At 38.6% G+C, this 27557-nt stretch overlaps 1 protein-coding gene across 1 annotated transcript; it reads left to right on the top strand.

The window, feature by feature from the left end:
* Window positions 1-1113: 1113 nt before the first annotated feature.
* CDH5 (cadherin 5) lies at window positions 1114-25729 on the top strand. Its single transcript, XM_039327583.1, has 12 exons — window positions 1114-1260; window positions 12053-12275; window positions 14352-14640; window positions 15852-15968; window positions 17412-17579; window positions 17818-18005; window positions 18740-18993; window positions 19812-19942; window positions 20750-20877; window positions 22565-22673; window positions 23773-24018; window positions 24625-25729. The coding sequence occupies exons 2-12, from the start codon at window positions 12081-12083 to the stop codon at window positions 25134-25136; spliced, it is 2337 nt and encodes a 778-aa protein (XP_039183517.1). The 5' UTR covers window positions 1114-1260; window positions 12053-12080; the 3' UTR covers window positions 25137-25729.
* Window positions 25730-27557: the final 1828 nt, after the last annotated feature.

Here is a 27557-nt window from a genome sequence, read left to right as displayed (position 1 = left end):
TCAAAGAAAATAACAAAACCAGTTTAAATATATTTTTGAAATATAATTGTGGCAATCAATAATTTACCAGATACAATGTATGCTTTTAAACTATGTAGGAAGTTTTGGTGGCTTCTATAACCCTGAAATTAATTAAGGGGGATTTTTGATCCTGGTAAAGTCATATCATCAGCCCTCAGGACCCCAGAAATGCATCTTTTCAGTAATAGCACCTGCCCTCTGGATTAAGGTTCCAGATTAAAAACATAAAACTAATGCAAAGAACCAGTTTAGTATGCTTAATTTGTGAGAAACAGAAATTAAGGAAGTCTGGGGAAAGATAAGGGACTTTGTAAAAACTGAAGCACAGTGGTTCTCAACCTGTGGGTCGGGACCCCATTTGGGGTCGAACAACCATTTCACAGGGGTCGCCAAACAACGCAGTCCGCCATTTTTTTCCCTTTTCCTTAGCTGTGCTACTCCCTTTTATTCTATTAGCTTTTGAAAGCCAATAGAATAGACTCTCTTGAATAGAGTCTAATTCTATTGGCTTTCAAAAGCCCATAGGAATTGTCCAGGCTGTCTCTGCCCGTCTGAGCCCGCCAAAAGTCCCATTCTGCAAACGGTGCTGCACCAGTTGAGTAGTCCTCGACTTACGACTGGTTGAGTAATCCTCAACTTACGACCGGTTGGGGGTCGCGGCATTAAAAAGGTTGAGAACCACTGCTGAAGCAGGAAAAAAAACCTCTAAATTTAAAAAAAAGAAGATACAAGTGCTTCCTGAACAAGTTCTCATGAGTAGCTGGGGAAAGGTGCATAAGATTTCTCAGCCAAGAAAACACAAAAATGGCAAACAAAAAAAAAAAGTTGCATTCCACTCTTTCTAAGTGTTCACAACCCTCATTCTCAGCCTCTGGCTTGAGTTGTGTTTTTGTTAGCAAATGGCAAAGAGTCTTGCCATCCTGTTCTCTACCTCTTACTTGTTAGGAAGGTGATTAAGGGAATGACCCCAAGCGTTATCTCCTTCCTCCACTCTTTTCTTTGTAACATTAGTAATATCAGAACAATAACAGGATGTACAGATTCAACAGAGGGGAAGGGCTGATTTCCCAGCTGTAGACCCCTTGGCAACAAGGAAGCTGATCACTCCCTGAACTGCTTCATGCAGTCAAATAACTGATTTTACTTTATCCAATACGCTCCCATGACTTGATCCAGTGGGTGCTTAGAGAAGATCGCAATCACCAGAATCTTTTCGAATTGCAATAAAGAGGAAGCCAGGTAAGAAACACAAGATTTCAGATTATTTTTAGATTATTTTTTTTTATCCCCATAATTGACAGCTGTGTTGCTTGTTTGCCAAAGTTGGGTGAACCAGACAGAGTCTCTTCTTAAGGATATTTTGCAGGCCTGTTGCCAACCAACTTTCTGGATATTTTACCTGTGATCAAGTTACCTTACCAGAGCCACCTTAACTGTCACTGGAGGATTTCCAAATGAAGATAATAGGAGACTTCTGTGGTTTAAGATAAGAAACTTGAGGGCAAGTTGTTACAACCCTGAACTGTTGCACCCAAAAATTCAAATAAAAATTGAGGAAAACCTCTTACATTTTCTCTGATACCTTGCAGTGTTTTCATGAAAACTGATGCTTTGTTTTTCTGGAAATAAACCAACTTCACATAGCATGAATATTAGGAGTGAATTTTTTGTTGTTGTTATCTCCAAACTATGTGCCATAGGGAGGGTAGTAATAAGATTTTCCCTCAACATGGTGCCTTTTATATTACTTTCCTTTCTTTTCTCTACTCAATAGTCCCATTTATGTAGAAAATTGGAAATAAAACCTCTCTTCGGCATCTCAGGATGGTGATCTACCTTTGGAAGGCCGTGTTGGCTTTTTGTTTTAAAAAAACCTTACAAAGCCTTATATTTGGAATGTAGTCAGCCATTCTCTTAGGATGCTTTGATCTGGATTCCTTCACTTAAGCTGGGAGTTAAATTCAATTCTAGGCCAGCATTAGAATTCTGTTATTTTTAATTTCTGTCATTCTGTGAGATGAGCTGGGTACTTTAGTGACTGAACAAAAAGTGCATTTATTGGTTCTGTAAGATTATAGATTTGGGCTATATTCTTAAAAACCACCAAAGAATTGTCATGTTTTTGCCATCCACCAACGTCTAAGCATTTTTGAATGGGAGAATTATTTGTACTCAGCAATTCACCAAAGCTATTATTCCTTGTTCTTTTGAGAAGTATGTTCCATTTCCATATTTGAACTTTACGTATGAGACTTGCAAGAGCTATCCTTGAGCTTATGTGTCCTACATATTTCTTTATTGCCACTGATCTTGCTTAACAAAAAAAATCAGGAGTTTGGTAGCATATTTTGTGACTAACACATTTTGTTAAAAGTGAGTTAAATGTCTATGGAGATTCTCAATCATCTAGGTCATAGTTTTCCAAAAGGTGCTTTTTCAAAAAGCAACTGGACTTCAAAGAAGTTCAGTTGCCTTTTGAAAAAGCACTTTTGGTTTTTTTGTGAGTTACCACTCATCTCATAAAGCTTTCTGGTAAGTGAAAAAAATTAATCAAAAAGTCCACTTTATTCCATCCAAGTCAACTGTTCCTGGGTTTTTTTTTCTTTTTCTCCTTCCACTCCAAATTTTTCATGAGGAAAAAAAGGAAACACTACAAATTGATTTACACATCACTAAACTGCAAGATGATTTGTTTGTGTTTGGTTAGATGCCGTGTCTAGAGATTAACATTTGGGGGTAAATCATGATGAATGAATTTGTGTGTTTGTGACGTGCTGCTTATTCAGGAAGGAAAGTTTGATGAAATGGTGAAGCCATTCCAAATATTGCCTGACCATGATAGCCTATTACGAGAAGGAAGATAGAAAGCAAAAAAGAAAATGACTTCATGTTGTAGACTTGTCATCGTAGCACCTCATTGCCGATCCCTCTTCTTTTGTTTTATTTATTTGCTGTATGCTTTCATTCGGTTTGGCTCAACTTGGCTGCCTCTGTTCAGTAGACTAAACATTAAATTAGTTAATGACATTTTAATCTAGAATGTTATGCAAATCCATCTTGAATGATCAGTTTATGGCTGATGGAAATCCATGCAATTAAATGATAAATACTTTTTGAGGATGCCAAGACCTTGACTGTTATCGTGTGTCATTTTTAATGATATGTGGACAAAATACACAGGTTTGTGAAGAAAATAGCTCAACTTCACCTGCTTAGATATAGAGGTAAATCCAGAAAGTGTAAGACTCGTGTCTACCCTCAGCCATTGAAGCTTACTAGCTAACTTTGGCCCAGTTACTGTTTTTCTCTCTCTCTCTCTCTCATTCTAACCTGAGATTATTGTTATTTGGGGAAGAAAATGTAAACCGAATGCAGAAAACAGGCATTAATATTGAAAGACTCTCTTCAATGAAATGATTAAAGGCCTCGGAGCTTTATTTTCTTCCACATCTGGTGCAGCTGCCACAGATAAAATAAAAGCCAGACTCAGGGGAAATTCACCTAAACAATTAATAGCTTTGGCGGGATTTGCCAAACTGGATAACCTGTTCTCATATCCTGCTTTTGTTGAAGCGAGTGTTGTAATGGAAAACAGGATATATATATATATGAATTTGTATAGTCCTTTAACCTTTAGAAGCCCTTGGTGATTGATTGTCATTGCTGAATTGTAAGAACATCAGATACTGTTTGAAAGAGGGGGGGGCTCTTCTCTAGCTTCACTCCCTCAGATGGGGGGGGGGGGGAGAGAAGGCATAAATTGCTTAAGTTAACAAATGCAATGCCCTTGCTAGCATTTTTCTCTAAGAACAAAGGAAAGAATGTTGGCTTGTAGCTGTAGATTCTTCTCAAAGCTGTTCTCTCTGGAGTGAAAGCCTGGACATGGAGGTGAGAAAGGTTTTAGGAAAACTAAAGTTGCCAAGTTGCTTGTTTATTCTTTCCCTTCCCCCACCCCCAATACAACTATCATAACTGAAGGGAAAACTAATCTGTAGGAGGCAACGCCCTTTTCTTTTTTGAGCCCCAAGACTATCAAAAAGCACAGGAAAAAGCAATCTTGCTAAGTTTAAGCAAGATCTAAACAGACCTGAAACGAATCTGTAAGGGACCAAATCGTCCCATCACAACCATTATGCAAATTGATCGTAGAAGAGTTAGAATGAATTTGCAAGCCTATTTTATTTATTTATGAGACTTATATACCGCTTTAAGTGCAAGCACTCTCTAAGCGGTGTACACCAGTAAGCAATGTATATATATATATTTACATTGCCCCCAACAATCTGGGTCCTCATTTTACCTACCCCGGAAGGATGGAAGGCTGAATCAACCTTGAGCCGGTGAGATTTGAACCGCTGACCTGCTGAACACAGTCAGCTAAAGTGGCCTGCAGTACTGCACTCTAACTGCTGGGCCACCTCTGCTTTGTTTAGCAGTGTGGGTCACAAATCAAAGCATGAGCACAAAAATAGATAGATAGATAGATAGATAGATAGATAGATAGATAGATAGATAGATAGATAGATAGATAGATAGATAGATAGTCCTCACTTAATGATAACTATTGGGCTTGGAGTACTCTTCATAATTCATTACAGTCATTAAATGGGTGACCATATGAGGTGACTCGGTTTTGAGGTCATTTTACAATCATCATAAAGTGAGTCCCCACAGTCATTAATCAAATCACATGGCTGTTAAGCAAACCAGGTGGTTGTTGAGCAAATCCATTCTTGTGAATGGGTGTGTTGGCAGGAAACCAGCAAAAACTGCTGGAAACTAACAAAAAGGGTTGCAAACCATAGTCACATGCTCCCACGGCACTGCAAGCGGTCATAAATGCTGGCTGGTTGCCAGGAGCCCAAATGCGATCACATGACTGGGGGGGGGAATGCAGCAGTTGTAACTTTGAGGATGGGGTGTAAGTAAATTTTTTTCGAGTCCATTGTAATTTTGAATCCTCATTAAGGCAGGAGTCCCTGTGCAAGTAGGAGTAGAATGCAGACCCCTTATTGCAAAGGAAAATAGCTTGCCACCGTGGGGTTTGCTTGCAAAGGCGCAGAGAAAAATAGATGCATTATCAGAAGGGCTCAAGAAAATGCATATCATTTTCCGCACGCTCTTCTACTTCACTTCTCTTTTTGGCTAAGTTTGCAGAATTGTATAAATGAGCTGTAAAGAACCTACAGGAAGGAGAATGAAAAATTAAGTGAGTATAAAATGGGCAGATTCTAGTGCACAGAGATATGGGGGAGGGAGGGAATGATACACTAGTCAGAAAGTGCTTGAATATTCTGCATTCCATGAAGACAAAATGTTGTACAGTAATGATAAAATACTGCATGGTAAGCCTCCAAACCTCACCTTTCAGGTGGTTTTTGTGTCCTTTCCCTTTTCTATGAAAGGAAAGAGTCCCTTCAACCTATGCCCAGAGTTCATCAGGTTTTATTTCAGTTCTGGTTTAGGGTAGCTTGATAGAGGCCACATATGCCTTTAAAAAGGGGAAATGCTTCTTCCAGCTTCACAGGAATGATCCCCCGCTCTCTGTGCCCCAGCTTTTCATGATCTTAGTGTGGGCACTTTGGACAGGCATTTTTCCCCACCAGCAATACATTTCTGCGAGGTTCTTGTGAATTGCAGACTTCAGCACAAAATCCTGAAAAGTGCAGGTTTTTGCCAGCACGTGCCTTCCTGTTTGCCTATGCTGGAGAATGCATCCTGTTTGGGCACCCTCTGAGCTCCTACCAATGGCATCATGGAGGCCAGTCTTCTCCCTGCCTCGATTGTCATGAGAAACAGATCAGCATCAGAGTGTAGATCAGGCTAAATAGGAAGCAGGTTAAGTTCCATTTAAAAGAAAAAAGAACTGCAATGTCTACAAAGCCAAAAGAAACCAAACCAAGATTCTTAGTCCAGACATGTGCAAACTATGGCTGTGCAGTGCCTATGGATGTTCTCAATCATCCAGGTTGTGGTTGTCCCAAAGGTGTGACAAAGTAAAAGAGTTATTGGAAAAAGATACATGCTTGGCTAGGAAAGATGTTGGGAGAATACATAGATTTTAAACCTGAACTTTTTTTGTTAGGTATAATGCCAGAAAAGACTGATAAACAAAGTATATATTTGATTTTGCATGTTACAACAGCGGCAAGAATTATATTTTCCCATTATTGGAAAAATGAAGGAATACCATCAGATGAAGAAATAATTAAAAAAATACTAGAATGCACAGAGATGGATAGACTGACTATGAGATTGAAAGAAAAAGAAGAAACAGAATATTACCAAACTTGGGACTTATTTTATCGATGGCTAGAGGAAAGAATAAAGGATTAGGAATTAAATATGTATTAGCGAATGTAAACTCAGACAGCATGCTTGTTGAATAAATATTACTGAATGTATGGGAAAAAAACAATAAAAACAACAAAAGGCTTAGCATATTAGCATTAAATAACGCAATGACAAAAAGAATTCAAATATTCCTGTTGTAGCTGTTACAGACGCCTGCTTTTATAAGAACTCCATAAAATTGGAGAAGAGGAAAGAAGCCAAATTATTCTCCAGCAGAAGATATCCTAGCCAATAGCCCTAAAATTTATATCAGAGATGGGCAAACTGAGAACCAAGGATTCCTTTGGCCACTGAGACTTTCTCTTTATTTACTTAGCAAAGTGCATTTAATGCAATAGAATAAAAACAAAAGCATTCAGTAATTGACTGGAGAGTAATTGTATTTTTTAAATGTTCATTCAGTTGAAATGTAAAAAAAATGGATTCTAATTAGATTCTCAAGACTTTTTGGCATGTACAATCCATTACTCAAAACCCAAGTCTTATTGTCAGCTCGGGGATAAAAAAAATGGGCATTCATTTAATTTCTTATAGATTTTATTACACTATTTTGAGGGGTTTTTTTCATAAGAAACACAATAAACAAAGCAGCCTATGCCATTATTATTTATTAATCAACTTTTCCAAAATATAATTCTAAAGACTTTCCTTTGTGTTTTTTTAAATGCACTTGGGAGGAAAGGGGAGGAAAAGGCTTCTGGGAAATATTTCTCTCCCTGCCCAGTTTAGTTTCTTGGAATTGTAGGAAACCCAAAGCTCTGCTAGAAGTTCTGGGGTTTTGCCCAAATCTCATGACTGCATCATTTCTATCCTGCAGTAGGAAGAAGGGGTTGTCTAAAGATCTCTCTTGATATCCTTAGAGTCACTTGCTATAGTCAAGCTTTTGCCATCTGGAGGAAGTCAGCCATGTGACCATTCTCTTCTCCTTCCTTTAATCTCTAAACAACACATGCCACGGAAATCTTGAATACTACCAAGCTTTCATTAGACTGCAGCTCACATCAGCAGGCTTGGAATTCAGAATCCAAGTCCCATCCCATTTCCTTCGAAGGACTCTTGGCACATCTGAGAAGCAGTTGGAGGACAAATGCATGACTGATCCTTCTGTTTCCTTCAGAACACCACAGAACTGCTGACCACATTCAAGGAACTTCCTAAGCCATGTTGTCATCCAAACAGGGACACCACTGAAAGGGTGACAAAACCAGAGACTCTTAATTAAAGTCTAGAAGCATGACTTGTTTTATTTCAAGTGTGGGTCCACTGGTCCTCCAAGACCAGACTTATCGCTAGGATATGATTAAGCAGTTATCAGTCTGTTCAGAAAACAAGGTAACGTTCAAGAATGAGGACAAACAGAATAAACTTTGCACTGGGGATTCTTTTGTTACATTTAACTTTTTATCCATTATGATCATTTGGAGACAGAACAGTGGGAAGAACTAATCTACCCTCTCTCCAATTCAAACACAGTGGTTCCAACTGCAGGGATGACCAGGTGCACAAACAGTTCTTTAGTGTACTTACTTAGTTTTAGATAATTGCATTAAATACTTAAAGTAGTTCAGGATATCAGCCAAGGAGCAGGGTCTGGCAAACTGCTACCAGTAGGCTTTCATTGCTCCATCTAGGGCAGGGGTCCCCAACCCCCGGTCCCTGGACCAGTACAGGGCTGTGGCATGCCAGCAACTGGGCCACACAAACAAGCAAAGCCCCATCCATGGGATGCAGGCAGCACATAATACCACGCCCCTTCCGGTCCACGGAAAAACCCCTCTCCACGTAACCAGTCCCTGGTGCCCAAAAAGTTGGGGACCTCTGATCTAGGGCAGTATTAATCTTAGCAAGTTTAAGATGTGTGGATTACAACACCGAGAATTCCCCAGCAAGCCTGTTAGTTAAGGAATTCTTGGAGTTGTAGTTCAAATATCTTAAACTGGATAAGGTTGAGAAACAGCAATCTAAGGAGTACACAAGTGAGTGGAAAGCTATTTTTGAAGATATCTATTCCAAGATGTATATGATGGGACCTGAGATACTAAATCTAATATATTAGAACAGTCTTTCCCCATATGGTGTGTTTTCCAGATACGTTGTATTTCCAGGGCAAGAATTCCCAATCTCCATAGCCAGCCATATTGTCTGGGAAGTATAGAATTTGAAGTCCAATTATTTGGAGGGCAGTAACATCAGCAGTGACAATCACTGGCTTCGAACGTTTGGGTGTGACATGGAGAATAAAGCTCTGTCTTTTTTGTCTGCCACATATGTAACACATGTTAAAAATAGGCAGGACTTTAATCAGGTCCACAATTTGTAGTCAGTGAAGGTCACTGGAGGCACCAAGCTGGAGAAAGCTGTGTTACAAAATATCCTCAAAGATCAGTCAACATTAATTTCCCAGCAAGTTTCCATTCTTCATTCCTAGTGCTGCTTTTTGTTTTACTTTAATTATTTTTCTATAACAACTGCAAACTATATTTTCTAGCTGAAGTGCAATCTGTGCTATACAGATGCTCTTTTGGTCAAAGTAAACTCAAAGTCAGTCAAAATGCAGAATCATTTGATGTTAGGAACAAGGTAAGATTTAGCAAGTTGCTTGCAATTATTGTAAACCATAAAAGCTGCATATTTTGTGCATTCACTCCTCCAGAGCAATTATTCTAGGCCAAGAACTCAGATTCAGAAAGCCATCTATTATTTAGCTAAATGTTTAAAGAATGTTTTCTTTTAAATACTTAAAATTATCAGCCAGTATGTAAGATTTGGCAAGATATTGGCATTCAGAGTTGTACTTACTAACACAATTCCCCTGCGAGAGAATAGTAGTAGAGATTTTAAGTGTCTTTTTTTAATTTATTAACTTTTCCTTGGGAATTGTGATTCTGTAGATTGGTAAAAAAAAAAAAAAACTTGAGCAGAATTGCTGTCCAAGTATAATTCCCAAGATTCTTTGGAGACAGGGCTATGAAACAAAGGCTTCCATCTTTGAGAATTCACATATGACTACTTTAAAAAAAAAACCTTGGAAAATTAATTCAAACAGAGATAATACAGTAGTTCAAGTTGAATATAAACATTTTCTATCCCGTGGTTTGGGTGGGGACAATTCCATTGTTACTGTTGCTATTTATATCATTTGTGTGCTTTCCCAAAGGATTCAGATAGCCCATACCCTAAATATCAGTTTAGCTGGCAGGAAAAAAATAATGCTGCCATTAATTTTGCACCTGCTAGGATCCTTGACTTGCAATTCAGAAAGTGCTAGGGATGAAATCCTTCAAGTTGTTCACATTAAGCAGAGGAACATTAATAGTCTTCTGTGGGCAGTTGTGTATGTAGAAATTTCATTTACTCTTAAACTAAGGTGACCAACTTTTTTACAGTGAAAAGGAGGACACAAATAAATTGAAGAAAAAATATCGTAAATAAAAGAAACATTTTATTCATTGCAACCATAATACAGACAACTTGCATATGCAAAGTTTGCCAGCCGGGTGTTTTGGCGTGCTCAGCAGCAATTCCTACTGGCTTTCGAAAGCCAATAGTGGGAGTAGCACAGCTCATGCAAAAGTTGAAAAAAAAAAACATCAAAAAAAGGTGCCAGAACACCGTTCTGAGCGTTCTATGAGAAAAAAAAAAGCCCTGCAGATTAGTCTCCAAATATCAAAAAGGAGGACATGTAGAAGGACACTTTTCAAGGGAGGACAGAACTTACAAAAGGAGGACTAAAGCCCCATCCATGAGATGCAGGCAGCACACAAAACATCACCCCCTCTCTCCACAGAACCGGTCCCTGCTCTAAAAGGTAGTCTACTATCTTGTTTTGTTTTTTTTAATCACACACGCTGCTAGGTGAAACTGATGCCTCACTGTTTCTAAACCTGCTTCTTCTCTAGCAGCATCTGGTAAAAAAAAAAAAAAAAGGCATAAGTCCTGAAATCTGAACGAACACCTGGAGGTCTCAAAAATATTAATTATTATGCAAGCATTACAATATCCCACTTGAAAATCTCAAAAGGAGAGATATTATTTCACAGAAAAGGCTGATCCTTTCAGTTCTGAAGTGAGGCAATCAAGAGTCAACTTTATCTGGGGACACAAAGTCTACTCAAAATTTAGCCAGAGGAAGTGAAAATTGGGTGTCTGGGAACATGAAAAGAGAGAGAGAGAGAGATCAAGTCATTTGAAACATACAAAGAAAACAGAAGCACTCTCTGATCTGGATTACGTATATATTGATCGTGAAGACTTGCCAGAAATAAAACTGGGGACTTGAACCAATAAGTCAAGAACCTTACACAGTCAGCTATACACCACGGTTCTCTAGCTTATCAAACTGAAGAAGCAAGAAGCCTTTGTTGCTCTCCTCTTCAGGATTTATTATGTGACATTCACCCAAAGGGTCTTTTCTGGTGGTGATCCCTGTCATCCTCCCACAGAAAGAGGTTCTCTATTGCTCATATTGTGGAGGGTAATCAGGCTTTTTAGCCCATTCACAACAGGTATGGCTGTATTTCCCCCTCTATTGTTAACCTTTTACTCTGTAATTTTGATCTCAACTAATTTAAATAAATATATTCTTTCTCTTTCCACAAGTGTACCCATTAGTACAGAAAGATGACATTAGGGCTGCAGGAAGTATACTTGATAGATAGCAACAAAAGAATTACATTAAGTTGTAATAGCAGTATACTGTAATCACGGAGAGAACATTTAGACAGATGTGTATTTACTTTCTATTTTCCATCTCTCTCACCATTTTGTGAAGAAGAGGGATTTAGATGTTGCCTCTCATATAAAATGATTTGCTGAGGTAATTACCTACCATGAAACGTAAATGTGTCTCAGTCTTAGCACGTACTATAGACCAGACAGGAAATGTGATTAGGCAACCTGATTTTATTTATGTATTTATTTATCACATGTAAGTTGGCACCCATCTCACACAAAATGACTCTGGACGGTGCAATTGTAATTAATTGAAAAAGGTACATTAACAGAATGTTGCAAGTATGAAATGTCCTCAAGGAAAAACAAAATTCAGCTACCTTTTGAAAAAGCACTTTTGGGACAACCATGATCTGGATGACTGAGAATCTCCATAGACATATGGAATAAAGGGTTTGGTTTGGTTTTCAAAAAGAGAACTAGATTTTAGTGACCTGCGTGTCTAAAAACGGCAGCAAAAATTAACTTCTGATGCCTTGATTTTTTTTTAAAACCTGCTAATGGAAAATAGCTGGTGAGTAACAACTGTAAGTGGCTGAAAACACCAAATAAACTTCTTGTGAATCATCTACCTTATAGTATAGGGTTTTCTCTTTCAGCACGTAAGAGCGTCTGTCTAACTTTCTCTACTAAGCTAAGTAGATTGGACCAGGTTAGCATTTGAATGACAGACCACTGAAGAATCGCAAGAAATAGGCTAGCCCAGGGGTCTTCAAACTTGGCCCTTTTATGACTTGTGGACTTCAACTGTTTTATGACTTGTGGACTTCAGCTGTTGAAGTTGAAGTCCACAAGTCATAAAAGGGCCAAGTTTGAAGACCCCTGGGTTAGACCTTGGAAACAGACTGGGGCAAATTTTGACAACACTGATAACAGCGTGCCATTATCCAGAAAATGTTAAGCCCACGTAATCAGCAGATGGTTTTTGATTTTTTTTCAAACACAGGAGTTTCCAAGATCATTGAACCTCAAAGATGGCCAGCTGCTCTTGCTTCCTCCTCCTCCTCCTCATTTTCTTGATACCGACTTCTTCTGGTGTGCACAGAGACCATTTCTCAAAGTCAAAGACAAATGATAACTTGCATAAGCGAATGAAAAGAGAATGGATCTGGAATAAAATGCACATTCCTGAAGAGCAGAATGGGACTTTGCCTCATCATGTTGGAAAGGTATGCATGGATTTGGTGATGGCCAATTAGTAGTCACCCACCCAAGAGGTACCACAAGCAAATTCATTGCATGGAGAAGGACTCCCCTCTTCTTGCTTGCCCAGCAAAGCCTATTAGGCAGAGATGCAATAGTACCATCTATCAATTGAATACTGGCTTCCAAAAAGCAGTCATGTTTCTCCTTGATGTGCTGAGAGGCAGGAAGCAAATCTTTGGGATGGAAGCAGATTTTTAATGTGGGGTGTCCATGTTCTTCTTTGCAACTGGAATGTCACGACCCCTTTATTGAAAAGAACTGGGTGGTGGATGATGGAGCAGGAGAAAAACTACTCTTTCAAAAGACCCCATGACACTCCTCTCCATCTAAATAGATGACAACGGGCTAGATGGCTGAATTATCTGGTGGGCCAGGAGTCTAATAGTTTTAGGTGTGCTTTATTTCTGCTAGAAACTTCTCTAAGTAAACATTCTTGTTAAAGCCATGAACACTCCTCTTTTTTATATACTTTTTCCAGCTTTGTAACAAGTGACATTTTCGCCACATAAATGGCCTCTCAGTAAACTCTGAATGCATTCAGGTCTGGAAGCCCATCATCAAAATGTCAAGGAGACATTGGATATAAGAGCCTTTCTCGAACATTATATACAAAAGCCTTTTTTTGGAAGATCCAATAACAAACATGGGGGGGGAAGCACTTGGAAGAAGAAAAAAGGGATGCTCTGCAGTCTATATAGCTGACTTAACTTAGCTGATAGTCCTTATTCCAAGTGAACACTTAGACAACATTTCTGATCTCAAAAGGCCTCGCCTCTTTGTCTTAGCAATCTAACCCATCTCAAATAAAGCTGCAAGAAGAAAAACATGCATGCAGCCATTAAAAAAACAGCTAAACAAAACCTTTTGCTAGCTAGGGTGATTTTCAGGGCACTGAGTAAGTTCAAAAGATTCCATTCTAATATAGATATTTCTGCATGTCTCAAGTCTCACAGAGACACCAAGGAAAGCTACATTTTCAAGATAAATCTAATAAGATAACGTTCTTAAATTTGGACCAAGACTTGAATATACTATTTACATTGTATTTGATCAATTATGTATTAAACTTTTTGTACAAAATTTTATGAAGCTTTATAGAACTATATAAGAGCAGTAATGTTGTTTATTATTTATTGATTATATAGGTATAACTAAGCACAGTAGAGATGTAAAAGAAATTAGTAGTTGAAACAACATTATATTCCCATTCATTATACCTTTCAACTAAAAAAAATCCATAACTTATAATAATAATCTCCAAAATTTAATTGAATTTACTTCTTCTATGAAAAAGAATCATTTTGGTGCTTTTTAAAGCTTTTTAAAAATTTATGCTTGAACTCACTGTGGTTTCAAAATTTGTAAATCTTTTTGAATTGACAATGTTTCTGCATAAATATGACCTAAAATATGATCAGTTCTTCACACATGTCCTAAAGCTAGATAAAGAGACTCCAGTTAAACCAATGACTCCAAAATATTAAATTTTTTCATTGATTTATTGAGGGACAATTATCAACATTTGGGCCAACAGCTAAGAATTTCCTGGAAAACAGAAAAAGAATAAGTAGAACATTGATACCAAAAATGGCACAGGAATATCTCTAGAAATTAGAAATCAAACAACTATGCAGAAAGCTGAGGTACTGTGACCTGGGGTGGAACCATGAAATTCTCAAACAGTTAGATTGACAGAAAATAATTTGAATAATAAATTGAATAATGGGCAGCAAATAAATTGAATAATAATAGCACTTAGACTATATAATGCTTCAGAGCCTTCTCTAAGCAGTTTACAGAGTCAGTATATTTGCCCCCAACAATCTGGGTCCTCACCCACCATGGAAGGATGGAAAGCTAGGTCAACCTTGAGCCGGTGAGAATCGAACTGCTGGCAGTTGGCAGAATTAGCCTGCAATACTGCATTCTAAACACTTTATTTTAACATAATAAAATGTTAAAGAATAGATGTGCTGATTTTTTTTATTATGTTGTCACATCTTTTAAAAGCAATTTCCTCACATACTTATGCATTCTAGATCACCTCAACTGTCAAGAATCCCAATGCCAAATATGTCCTTGAAGGGGAAGGTGCTGGGACTTTGTTCAGAGTTGATGAATTTACTGGAGATGTCTCTGTGACTGAAAGGCTGGACCGAGAGAAGAAAGCTGAATATGAGCTCACAGCTTTGATTTCTAATCGTCTTACCAACCTTCCATTGGAGGACCCATCCAAATTCCGTATCATTGTACACGATATTAATGACAACGCCCCAGTATTTGTTCAAAAGGTGTTTAATGGTTCAGTGGTAGAAATGTCACCACTAGGTAAGTTTTTTCTCCTTATTTTGAAGCAAGAATGTCTAAAATCTCATATCACATCGCTGAATTAATACTTCAGTAAAAAAGAACAATCTGAAACCCATGCTTGGCTTCTTAATGCTAAATACACGAACAAATGAAAGCTTTTTGTTCAGACTTGTTTCTGGACCACAGTAAGATACATGGGAAAATCCCATTGTCAATGAAATGGGTGTTATGGTTAGCAACAGGGTTAGAGTTAAGGTTAGGGTTAATTCTACAGGAATTCAGAGAGCAAAATGGATATCACCAATGGATTCATAGAGCATCAGCATGATTAGGAAGGGGTTAATTTTTCAACCTGCCCTACCTCAGTTTCCTAGTAAAATACCATGGGAAAATCCCATTGAGGTGGAAATCCACTTAAGATTAGGTCTCCATGAACTTGGAGAGAAAAATGAGCATTGTCAATGGATTCGTAGCACGTCAATATGCTTAGGAGGGTGCTGACTTTTCGAGCCTGGCCTATTTACATTTCCTGGTAAAATACATGGGAAATCCCATTGGTGACAAATCCACTTAGGGCTAGGGTTAGGGCTCCAGGAATTTGGAGAGCAAGCTGGACATTTTCAATGGACTCATAGCACATCAATATGCTTAGAAGGGTGTTGACTTTTTGAGCCTGCACTATTTACATTTCCAGATAAAATACACGAGAAAATCCCATTGGTGAAAAATTCACTTAGGGTTAGGGCTTAAAAGGCTATACTCTGGTGTTTGAGTCCTACTAGCTCGCGACAGAGTGAGCTCTCATCACTTGCCTCAGCTCCTGCCAAACTAGCAGTTCGAAAGCATGGAACAGCTCTCTACGTTTCTCCATATGCTTTTCTCTGTGGCATGAATTCATGCTGGCCACATGACCATAGAAACGTCTTCAGAAAGCACTGGCTCCGTAGTCTCATGAAAGAGAGATGAGCACCATTTCCTAGAGTTGGGGCTCTTTTTTTTTAACCTTGCCATATTAAAAGTCTCTAATATATTCATGCTGTGATCTAGAATAGGGGGAGGTAAAGGAGACAAGACCCAAGAAGAAGAGAAGATCTGGGGGAATCCTCTGGCATCCTTGTATTTTCACTGTTAATCTCCTCAGCCTTCTGTTGACCCAAGAAGTTTCAAACAGTTCAATTATACCTGTTATTTTTCATTCTCTCTCTCTCTCTCTCTCTTTCTCTTTTTAGGAACATCTGTCACCAAAGTGACAGCTGTGGATGCTGATGATCCAACCCTTCACGGTCATGCAGATGTTTTCTACGAAGTTACTGATGGCAAAAACTACTTCAGAATAGACAACTCAGGTACAGGATCCACTGCATAAATAAAGTTTGTACAAGAACAAGCAAACACAACCGTCTGTGGTATTTTTCTGCCCAATCAAAGAACAAAATGGCATCTATTCTCTTTTCCATGTAGAACAGATTGCTGAGTAGGCCTGTTATTATTTAAATTATGTGTTAAGCTCACTAACAGCCGGCTGAGGTACACTTCATGGCTGACCGAGAAGGTATACTCCTTGTCATATCTGAAGTGATTAGCCATATTTGCATGCTAAGTCTGGGAAACCTATTTATGCTTTTCAAGACTTTTGAGTGTTTTATCTCTTTTAAATGCATAGGATAATGGACTTCTGTAAATCCAAAAAGTCCTCTAAACATTTTTCACTGAAAGTTAAAATCCATTCTGGGAGATTTTTAACTAAAAATTGCAGGACAAAATGTCCCAAAGGCGCTTTTTCCAAAAGACAACTGGACTTTCTTGGTGTTTTCTTTGAAAATGTTTTGCTTCTCTTCCAAGAAGCTTTTTAAGTTCAGAAAACCATGACCTGGATCACTGAGAATCTGATGGACAAAATATTTTTAATAAATATATTCTAGGTGAAAGAACTCTGGCCATTTCAGGACAATTTTCTTAAAAGAACTTGTCTTAGCAACAAGTACCAATCAAACCTAGCTGCTTTTTATAGCTTTTGAGTAAGTGCTATCATCAATGTCAATTTTTAGTGACCCCATGAATAGATTCTCTGCCAAATATGTCTTCAACCTAGCCTCCTTGTTCTTTCAAAGATGCCTTCATTATTGCCATACTTAGGTCCAGCCACATAGCTGCTGTCCCTCCCTTATTCTTTTTCTTTCGATTTTTCAAAGCATGTTGGATTTCTCAAGAGAAGTGGAACTTCTCATGATATGTCAAATGTATAATAGTAATTGCACAGCCATTAGTACTCCACGAGAGAATCTCAGCTCAATTTATTCTGTGATCCATTGGTTTGTTTTCCAGGCTGACCAAAAATCTTCTCCAGTACCAAAGTTCAAATGGATCTTTCTATCTTTTTTTAAGATATACGAGAGAGAGAGAGAGAGAGAGAGAGAGAGAGAGAGAGAGAGAGAGAGAGAGAGAGAGAGAGAGAGAGAGAGAGAGAGATGATAGAGAGGGAGGGAGGGAGGGAGAGAGGGAGGGAGATGACTGAGAGATAGAGAGATAGAGATAGAGATAGAGATAGAGATAGACATGGAGACGGAGACAGAGTTGGAGATGGAGATGGAGAAAAAGATATATTTCCAGTTTCATCCAAGCCAAACTTTCACATTCATAGACCATCACAGGAACAACCATTGTCTAAAGAATTTTAATCTTTGTGCTTTGTTATTTTAACCACTAGTAGTAAAGGTTAAGTTCTATTGGGGGACAATAGTGGAAGTGACAAAATAAGCAAACCCTTGTATTTTCTTTTTATTGTAAAGGAACCATCTACACAGCTGTCCCTGACTTGGATAGAGAACAAAAGGCTGCTTATACCATTCGGGTGAAAGCAAGGGACGGCAAGGGTCTACATGCTGAAGAAATGGGCACTGCTACTGTCATCATTAAATTAATTGACATCAATGACAATTTCCCAACATTTAAGCAAAGTGAGTTTTGCAAAGTCAAAGGTCTGAATCTAAAAATGCTCTATCTTTATTTCTGCAGACTCCAATTAACATAACATATAAAAATGTGATGCTTTGTTATTGCTGAGGACTGAACTTTGAAATGTTTTCTTTAAAAATATGCGCTGGAAAACCGCAAGTCTCCCACATTACATTTATCTCTTGTTTATAATTGAAAACTTTACCTGAAATATCAGTTTTTTGTGAATATCTTTTTCAGAAAATTTCACTTTCGAAGTCCCTGAAAATGTCAGTTTGACTGGTGAAGTTGGTAGGTTAAAAGTAGAGGACATTGATGAACCACAAAACAGGGACACCAAGTATAGCTTTCGCCAAGGAAATTACCAAGACACCTTCAAAATTATACCAAATCGCTACACAAATGAAGGAGTACTTCAACCTACAAAGGTATTGTTTTTGAAACTCAATTGATTTGTGTCTTGGGCTATTTATGCATTGCCAGTTGGAACTAGGTCCACCTGAAATATCAATATCATCATCCTCATTATTATTGCTGTTTAGCTGTTACAGCATTAGTAAATATGCAAGTGAGATGGGTGGGAAGGAAGGAAGGAAGGAAGGAAGGAAGGAAGGAAGGAAGGAAGGAAGGAAGGAAGGAAGGAAGGAAGGAAGGAAGGAAGGAAGGAAGGAAGGAAGGAGGGAGGGAAGATTTGCAATGCTCCCTGCCAGATTCTAACAAAAAAACTCAATGGGGAAGCCAGCAGGAAATCAAAAGCCATTCCTTCCTGCTCCCACTGCTTTTTTATCTGACCTTGATAATTCTGAATGAAACATCTCTGAAATAATGAGTTAACAGGGCGTAAGATGTATCAGTTAAAACAGCTCGAAATAGATAGCTCTTTAGTACAAAGTAGATAATTGTAAGATAATCTCTTGCAAGGGAGTTCCAAATAATATAGACCACTACACAGAGGTGGAAGTGTTTGGCTATATTTGTGTATTTGCAATCCAAATTTCAATTAAAACTGAATTAAATTTCATTTTTGACCTGAGCCACATGCTTCGAAGAGAGTAACTCAAAGTCTCATCTCAAAAAAGTTTTTCCCCACCCCAAAAAAGCAATACTAGCCAATAAGTTTCTGTTGCCTATGTGAACTGAACATTTTTACATTTTCATTTAGCCCTTGGACTTTGAAAAGACATCTGAATACAGGTTTGTGGTTGAAGCTACTGACGCCAATATCAACTATGCATATTCTACACGGAAGGGTCTTGAGAACCTTGCAACCGTAATTATCAAAATTATTGATGTTGATGAACCTCCAGTTTTCATCCAGCCTTTCTATACATTCACTGTCCAAGAAGAAGGTGCAACAAAGGTATCCATTGGATGCGTTTCTGCAAATGACCCTGATAGAGCCAGGCGGAAAATAAGGTAATGAAAAATGAACTGATCATATCATAAAAGTGTCTTCTGAATCTTTTTAAAAAAAGCATAGAGAATCATTGCCCTAATGTGGCAACTTTAGTTGACTGGATTCTAATATATGAGCTTGAGCAATAAATCTTCTGAATTGCAACTTAACATATGGTCCTGATCCTTTGTGCCTGACTTAATGTCAGCTAAAGTTCAGTACTAAATTAGCACCAGATAAGAGTCAACAGAATTCCAGAAAGGTTGGATTCAGACTATTTGTGGGATCGTAATAACTCCAAGCTGATGATGCACTTAACTCCACTGATCTTTGGTAGAACAGTCATTACCACCAGGAACCAAAAGCCAACAGCGCCTGATTGTCATCCAATTAAATTGGGTGATACGGAGAGTGACATAGAATAGAACCCCTTAAGTGGCTTGCCTGATTGTTGCTTTTTGTATTGGAATTTTATGCTTGTAAGCCACCCAGAGTTCCTGGGAGTGAGTTGGGTGGTTGTGTATTAAACTTTATAAAGAAATAGAGATGATATTCACACATTCTCTTAGACTGGCCAACAGTGGAGTAAAGTAGATACTCCGAGTGTTATAGCAAAAAAAAAAAAAAAAGCCACTGTTCTGGCTTTTTTTGTCAATTAGACCAACACCTTATGTCATCACAATGTCTATATTTCTTTTGGCATAACATTTTGTGAGCTATTTTACCATATCATTGCAGGCTCACCTTTCCTTGTCTTGTGTAAATTCAGCCATATAATAATCCCAATCTTATGAGGCTCAGTAATATTAAGTTGACTTTTTTTATATACCCACTGTAGTTACCATATCTTAAGGTCCACTTCTTTTGAAATAAGTACCACTGGGTGTATTTTTGCCACAAAGCGTCTGGACAGAGAAGAATACTCCTGGCACAATATAACTGTCGCGGCCAATGAGCTGGATCAAAACAGTAAGTGTTTCCCTGTATCATCTATATGTTGATTAGTGCATCACCCCTACTGCTTTTCAGGTCCTTTCAGTTACAAATGGAATAAATAAATATCAACGAACAATCAGACTGTGCAGCAATTTTCAAATTGGATTTGAAAAAGAAATGTGCTTTTGACAGCATAGTAGCACTCATGAAGCAGCTATTGGCAGTTCCTTAAACCAGACAGACCTTTTCCTGGAAAAACACCACATCTGTACAGGGCAGATACCCAAACATCTGGGACAAGATTCCATTGCTTGAAGGAATTACAAACAGATGTTGCATGACCACATGATCTTTAAGAGCATTTTCCTCTTTGAATCTGAAGCACTGCACAGCCCTAATAAATAGCTACCTATTCTAAACATTGCAGCAAATTGCCTGTAATTTGCAATAGATAGAGAAATCCAACACCCTTTGAACCATTTCTAAAGTAACTTTTAAATCAACTATAAGCCGGGGACACAGTCTTAAGCAAGCTCAGTAGAGAGGTTTGCTTCGTGATAATGGGAAGCACCAATGGAAGTTTTAAGAACTTATTTTAAACTGAATCAGATGATTTTGTTTGATATTATCAACAATGATCTGCAGTAACTCTCCAGGGTTTTGAAGCAGGAGTCATTCCTAGTTCTCATCTGGAAATACTAGATGGACAATTTGGAATCTGGGGATCTTCCAACAAATTTCTCTCCTTCATTGTACTTTTCATTATAATATGATATGGATGTGTTTGACTCTAATTTGTTTCAGGGTGATAACCAGTTAAATTTTTTTTTCTTTTTTCAGAAAAGATAATTCCCAGATTAGAAACCCATGTACCAGTTTATATTAAAGTTACGGATATAAATGACAATGCCCCAGAATTCGCTTTTCCATATGACCCACGTGTATGTGAAAATGCTGCACCTGGACAGGTAAAATTTCAGGGAAAAAAATGTTGTTTCTACTTACTTTCAGCATTCTACAGTTGATTAAAGAACCCATATTTTCCTCAGTGTCTCTCTGTTTGTTGAAAAAACAAACTTAATCTCTGAAAATATCTTCAGTACCACTTGGCCTTTAATTGGCATAGCATACAAGGTCACTAGTTTTTAATATTAAAGAAAGACTGTTAACCCTATAGCATTTTGACTGGTCTTATCAAAGGGATACATGAACTAGTTGATGTGGGCCTTGAGATCCAAAGGTATCACAAATTTTAAAAGGTGCCTATTTTTTTAACTTGGAAAAGAATCAGACATGCCTCTTTTTATGCCCTGTTTTGTTCTCATGTGTTGCCCTTTCAGTTTTTATTACATTATAGGTCTCAAAAGCTAAAAATTAGACTATTTGGATCTCTGAAAGGGCCTGTAGTTTGAGTTAGTGAAATTGTAAGTGAACAATTTAGAAGTGCTGAAGACTAGAATATAAGCAGCATGTATGGGTTGGATCCTGAAGGAAGCTCAGATCATTGGACATCACAGCTTAGACTTCATGACTATTCAAATACTTGATTCCTCATTCTCAGTAACCTGCTCACAAGTCACTAAAGCATTGTTAGATAGAAGTTTGGTTACAAACTGGAAGTTGAGTTTAGAACAAGATCGACTATGGGATTATAAAATCAGGAATTCAGATGTATATGTCAGGAGAGGACGCACTAGGATTGAAATCCTAGTTTTTATTTTTCTACCATTTCACGGTGATGGACTTCTTGCTTTGCCCTTCCACACTATTATTTGGAAGGCAGCTGTGCACCAAGTTTACATAATAGTCTTGGCTGATCTAAGCCAACTTCATTCCTGGCACAGTGAGACATGCATGTAAAATAGGCCTATAGAGAAGATTCCGTCAAGTCTAGCTTGTCCGCAGGTGATTCTATGTCCATGTAGTGTCTTGGCAATGATATGGAAGAAGTTTGTCATTGTCTTATTCTAGGATCCTTCTTCAAGTTCCTAGTGTAGCCTACAGCTCTGAGATTTTCTGCTGGTCTTCCATTTAAGTCATAACCCTGTTGATTTTCCTAAGATCAGCCAATGCTGATGCTAATGTCATGTATATGGCATTGTGTCTCCTTAATAGTTATCTGCGTGAAGGCATCACAAAATGTTATGTAGGTATAATTGAGTTTCCTGGTGGTACAAATACCTGATTATAGCTCAGTTCACAAACCCTAATGTATTTATTTCATTTAGCTTTCATTTAGCATATTGCCTGAATTCAATCAGTGGTAGTTTGTAAATACAATATATCACACCATAAATCATATAAACCATGATTTATGGTGTGATGTATTGGGTAGCTTCAGCCAATTATGGTTTATTAAACACATCGTGGTAAATGCAATATGTATATTATATTAATTGTACAGGTGGGATTTCTCCTTTGATGTTCTACTGCTATGTTTCTCTTCATAGAACATATCACAGGAGACATTTTCTGCTATCAATGCACGAATAGCTTGCAAGACATGTTACCCAGAGTAGAATTATTCAAAGGGGTTATTCAGGTTTTTGTTAACAAGACCAAACCATGCCTTTGATGAGGGCACTGCCTTTGTTCTATAATCCCCATAGATTTGTTGAAAATAATGGAGTATATCACATTTTTCTATTCATAAAGGTGATCACAAGAATTTCTGCTATGGACAAGGATGAAATGTCACCAGATGTCAAATTCAAATATTTCCTGACTTCTGAAGAGAGCAACTTTACCCTCATTGACAACCGTGGTGCGTTTCTGTGGAATGCGTGCAATGAAAATAGGAGTCTCGTTGGCAATAAGATTTTTAAGATTGTTTGCCAGTTAACAGAAATAACAATGAAACAGAACTGATAAGTTCCACCAAAAAAGCTTACTGTCTAGCTCAGTGGGTCTCAACCTATGGGTCGGGATCCCATTTGGGGTCGAACGACCATTTCACGGGGGTCGCCAAACAACGCAGTCCGCCATTTTTTCCCCTTTTCCTTAGCTGTGCTACTCCCTTTTATTCTATTGGCTTTTGAAAGCCAATAGAATAGACTCTCTTGAATAAAGTCTAATTCTATTGGCTTTTAAAAGCCAATAGGAATTGTCCAGGCTGTCTCTGCCCTGCTGAGCCCACCAAAAGTCCCATTCTACAAACGGTGCTGCACCAGTTGAATAGTCCTTGATTTACGACCGGTTGAGTAGTCCTTGACTTACAACCGGTTGGGGGATCGCAGCATTAAAAAGGTTGAGAACCACTGGTCTAGCTCAATCCCCTCAAAGTGGAAGATTTTGCATTTCTAATGCATTAAAGCAGGGTTAGGCAGCTTGCTCCCCCAATTATCTGGAGAACCACTAGATGTTGTCCCCCCAAATGGGCAAATCTGATTTAATTTTAGCAATGGAAGGGGGAGAATTAGCAGGGAGAGATGTGCTGGATTTTGAAAGTTGGGAATTGAAGAAGCGAGACCCTGAAAATCAATCCAATCCTCCTTTCCACTGTTAAAAATTCTCAACCTTATCCATTCAGCTGAAATTTAGCAGCAAAACAGTCCAATTTGGTGCCAAAGTAGCCAAAATCCTTATTTTCGAAGGAAAATGAAACAAAGTAAGACGTTGCCATGAAGCTTCAAAGATCCAGTCTATAGGTGCTAAGAGCTACAAATGGGTTATTGGAGGTCCCATCCAACTTGCCAGTTGGTCATGCTAAATTAAGAAGTTCCTAGAATGGGAACGGTCTCTCCTTCGACCCATAAGTTGAGTTCCATAACTGATTATTGGAGTTGATATTATGTGTGGTAGCTGGAAACCCTTTGAAACAATAACTTTTTGATCATTCAACTGCATGCTATTGCATTCTCCAGATAACACTGCAAATGTCACCGTCAAGTTTGGACAATTCAACCGAGAGCTACTCAAAACTCATCTCTTGCCTATCATCATCTCCGACAATGAGAAACCACCACAGACCAGCACGAACACTCTTACCATCCGGGTTTGCCAATGTGACAATGAAGGCAGCTTCACTTTTTGCGAAGAGTCAATGAAGCTAGTGGGAGTTGGCATCCAAGTGTTGGTGACCATCTTTGTCTGCATCTTTACCATCCTTGGTAAATCAATCTTCGCCTCTCTTTGCTTCTCCCTTTCCACTTCGAATGGGACAGTGGGCGGAAGGGAACTTAATTCAAGTAGTAACCAATGTGATGGGGGTTTTCCTCCTCTCAAAATTAATTTTGCCCTGCAGATAGGCAACCACACTTGAAATTGGAAGTGGAAGATTGTTTTTCCAGTGAAACGGTCTATCAGGGCAACCTGGTCTACCCCAAATATGGGATGGACCATACTGTTTCTGCTTTCGCTTTCAGCCCCAATCTAGGAGCCTTCGCAGGCAATCACTTCTGCAACAGATTATTTGTGTGTTAAATTTAAATTTACCGACAAAGAATTAAAGGGAGACTAGTATTTAGCTCTCATCAGCTAGCCATACCCTTCTGAGATTCAAACCCGGGCCGCTTGCATGTTAGGCCACAGGCTCTCCTTGCTTTGTCAGCTATCCCAAGGGGGAGATTAAGTGGAATCTTAGGTGGAAAACATTCAATTCCCATCATAGTGAAAAGGTCTGGAAAAGAATCAAAGAATCAAAGAGTCACAGAATCAAAGTAATAGGAATAAGTTATGTTTACTATTCATCTATATTTTCCCCCATTTTTTTACAGCATTAACTATGCTGCTGATAGTCTGGAGGAGGAGGCACAAGAAAGATCTCAGTGTTCTCAAGAAGAATGTAGAAGAGATCCATGAGCAGCTGGTGGCCTACGATGAAGAAGGCGGTGGTGAAATGGACACCACCAGTTATGATGTCTCGGTTCTCAATTCAGTCCGCCAGAGAGGGATATTATGCCCCAGAATGCCTTTGGAGGACTCACCTTGCAATTATTCCCGGGAACAAAAGATCCCTGAGAATGGATTTTCAGGCATTGGAGAGATGGGCATTATGATTGAGATGAAAAAAGATGAAGCCGATAATGATGGAGATATATTACCCTATGATACCCTCCACATATTTGGCTATGAAGGGGCCGAGTCTATTGCGGAATCTCTAAGCTCCCTGGGTTCAGGGTCCTCAGACTTGGATTTTGATTATGATTTTCTCAATGATTGGGGTCCCAGATTTAAGATGCTGGCAGAGCTTTATGGGCTGGAACTTAATGGAGATCTGGTCTACTGAGGGTAGTCAATGGCAGATCATCCCATTGAGGGTGCATGGTGGTGCAGTGGTTAGCATGCAGTACTGCAGGCTATTTCTGCTGACTGCCAGCTGACTGCAGTTTAGCAGTTCGATCCTGACCATCTCAAGGTTGACTCAGCCTTCCATTCTTCCGAAGTCTGTAAAACAAGGACCCAGATTGTTGGGGGCAGTATGCTGACTCTGTATACTGCTTAGGGCTGTAAAGCACTGTGAAGCAGTATATAAGTCTATGTGCTATTGCTGTCCCAACCCTGTGCATAAACAGTAAAACTGAAAGACTGTTCAACTTTTTTATGCAGTCCTCATACAAAAAAAATCTGATTTTTACATATTTTCAGAGCAGACAGAGATAACCTATGTGAAACAAGCCTTAAACAAAATCAGGTCTGTAGATATTTTTTTAAAAAATGGGAATGCCATTGTACTGAGGGGTTAAAAATGTTTCTCATATAGAAATCCAATGTTTAAATATGTTTAAAGCATTGTGGTTCTTGCCTGTTATAAGAAAGCTTAGATGTCTTGTTTGTCCTGATTGTTGCAGCTATTCTAATTAAATGTATTTTTAGTTACAATCATTTATTGAATGAATTATCTCAACAGCCCTGTTATACTTTTATATATTTGTTACTGGTGGTAATGAACAACTGGTAAAAGACTGGGATCTGAACTCATGTAAAAGATTCAGGTCCCAAATCAAAATCTCTACTAAAGGTACCAAAAGATCAGAAGACCATGGTCCATAATGGATCACAACCCTTTGAAATCAGAGCAGGCAGAGATAAAAAAAAAACACAAGGACAACAAAAATCCCTCACTAACATTGATGCCATCAAAACCTATCCATTGTTTTAGATGTGGGGTCCTTGGTGTTCTCTGAGCTTGGTGGTTTTCTTGCAAACATTTCATTACCAAACTAGATAACATCATCAGTTCTAGAGGGAGTAGGTTCTGCGTAATGAAACATCTGCACGAAAACCATCAAGTTCACAGAACACCAAAAACCCCCACAGTTAACTCTGAGCTACAAATATTCTCTTCCGATGTTTTAGATCTCACATATTCACTTTAACACCCTGTCACATGGTTTTTACTTAGACACCCATTTTTACTCATTAAAAAAAAGCTACATTTTCCAGCACATCTAAAGCATTTCAGCTCCTGCAGGAAACCACACCAACTGAACAGCTTCATTAGCTGTGAAACTATCTTAGTTATTTTCCTCTTGCAAATTACTTTTTCTTTACAGGTACTGTAAAATGGGATATTTCCTTAAGAGATTGTTGGCACATGGGGTACAATAGACCTTTCTCTAATAATGTGATCGATTTTTTTTTTAACTTTCTAGTCCGCTGAATAAGCCCCACGGCTTCACTTGTAAATGTTGCTAATTCATCATACAGGACTTATTCCCCTCTCCTTCAGATACCTGAGAATTGCAAATCTCTGAGAATTGAGACTTCCTAAGCTAATTATTAGGAATAAGAAGCCCCAGGCATGTACAGAGATCTATGTCATAGCGAGAAGACATTTCTGATACTGCTCAGAATATCCTTGCAGTATCAGAAATTTTTAGGACATGAGTAATGAGGAAAAAGGCCAGATCCTGAAGTTGAAACTCAAGTACTTTGGCCACCTAATGAGAAGGAAGGACTCACTGGAGAAAGGCCTAATGCTGGGAAAGATGGAGGGCAAGAGAAGAAGGAGACGACAGAGAATGAGATGGCTGGATGGAGTCACTGAAGCAGTAGATATGAACTTAAATGGACTCCAGAAGATGGTAGAGGACAGGAAGACCTGGAGGAACATTGTCCATGGGGTTGCGATGGGTCGGACACGACTTTGCAATTAACAACAACAAATGAGGAAAAATAAGCAGAAGAAGGAAAAGCCATAACACAGCTTTGCTTTGCTTTCTGGATTGTGTTTGTAAACAGAAGGATAAGCAAATCAGCAGCAACACTTGAGATGAGGAGGTAGAAAAATAGATTAGATGTTCAACCAAACTGATTACAATAGAAGGCTGAGCCAGCTTGGTCTAGTGGCTAAGGCAGGGGTCTTCAAACTTGGCAACTTTAAGACTTGTGGACTTCAACTCTCAGAATTCCTCAGCCAGCCCTGGCTGGCTGAGTAATTTTGGGAGTTGAAGTCCACAAGTCTTAAAGTTGCCAAGTTTGAAGACCCCTGGGCTAAGGCATCAGGTTAGAGAGCAGGAGAGTAGTAAGTTCTAGTTTCACTTTAGTCATGAAAGCCACCTGAGCAACTTTGAGCCAGTCCCTCTCTCGCAGTTCAACTTACCTTACAGGGTTGTTGTTGGGAAAACAGGAGGTGGAAGGTATGTTACTATGTTCGCTGCCATGAGTTATTTGTAAAAATAATAAAGGTGGGATATGCAAATAAATA

This window comes from Crotalus tigris, unplaced genomic scaffold (genome assembly GCF_016545835.1).
Source record: "Crotalus tigris isolate CLP2741 ecotype Arizona unplaced genomic scaffold, ASM1654583v1 scf7180000024362.2655971311:6658466, whole genome shotgun sequence".
In the NCBI taxonomy this organism is placed as follows: Eukaryota; Metazoa; Chordata; class Lepidosauria; order Squamata; family Viperidae; genus Crotalus; species Crotalus tigris.
Note: the sequence above shows the minus strand (reverse complement) of the source record. Positions and strands in the feature narration are given on the sequence as shown.

Excerpts from the sequence above, each read along its gene's own strand:
- CDH5 (XM_039327583.1), top strand. The coding sequence starts at position 12,081 with ATGGCCAGCTGCTCTTGCTTCCTCCTCCTCCTCCTCATTTTCTTGATA. Across the intron at positions 14,641-15,851 it reads GGTAGAAATGTCACCACTAG|GAACATCTGTCACCAAAGTG; the intron begins GTAAGTTTTTTC and ends TTCTCTTTTTAG. Across the intron at positions 20,878-22,564 it reads AAAATGCTGCACCTGGACAG|GTGATCACAAGAATTTCTGC; the intron begins GTAAAATTTCAG and ends CTATTCATAAAG.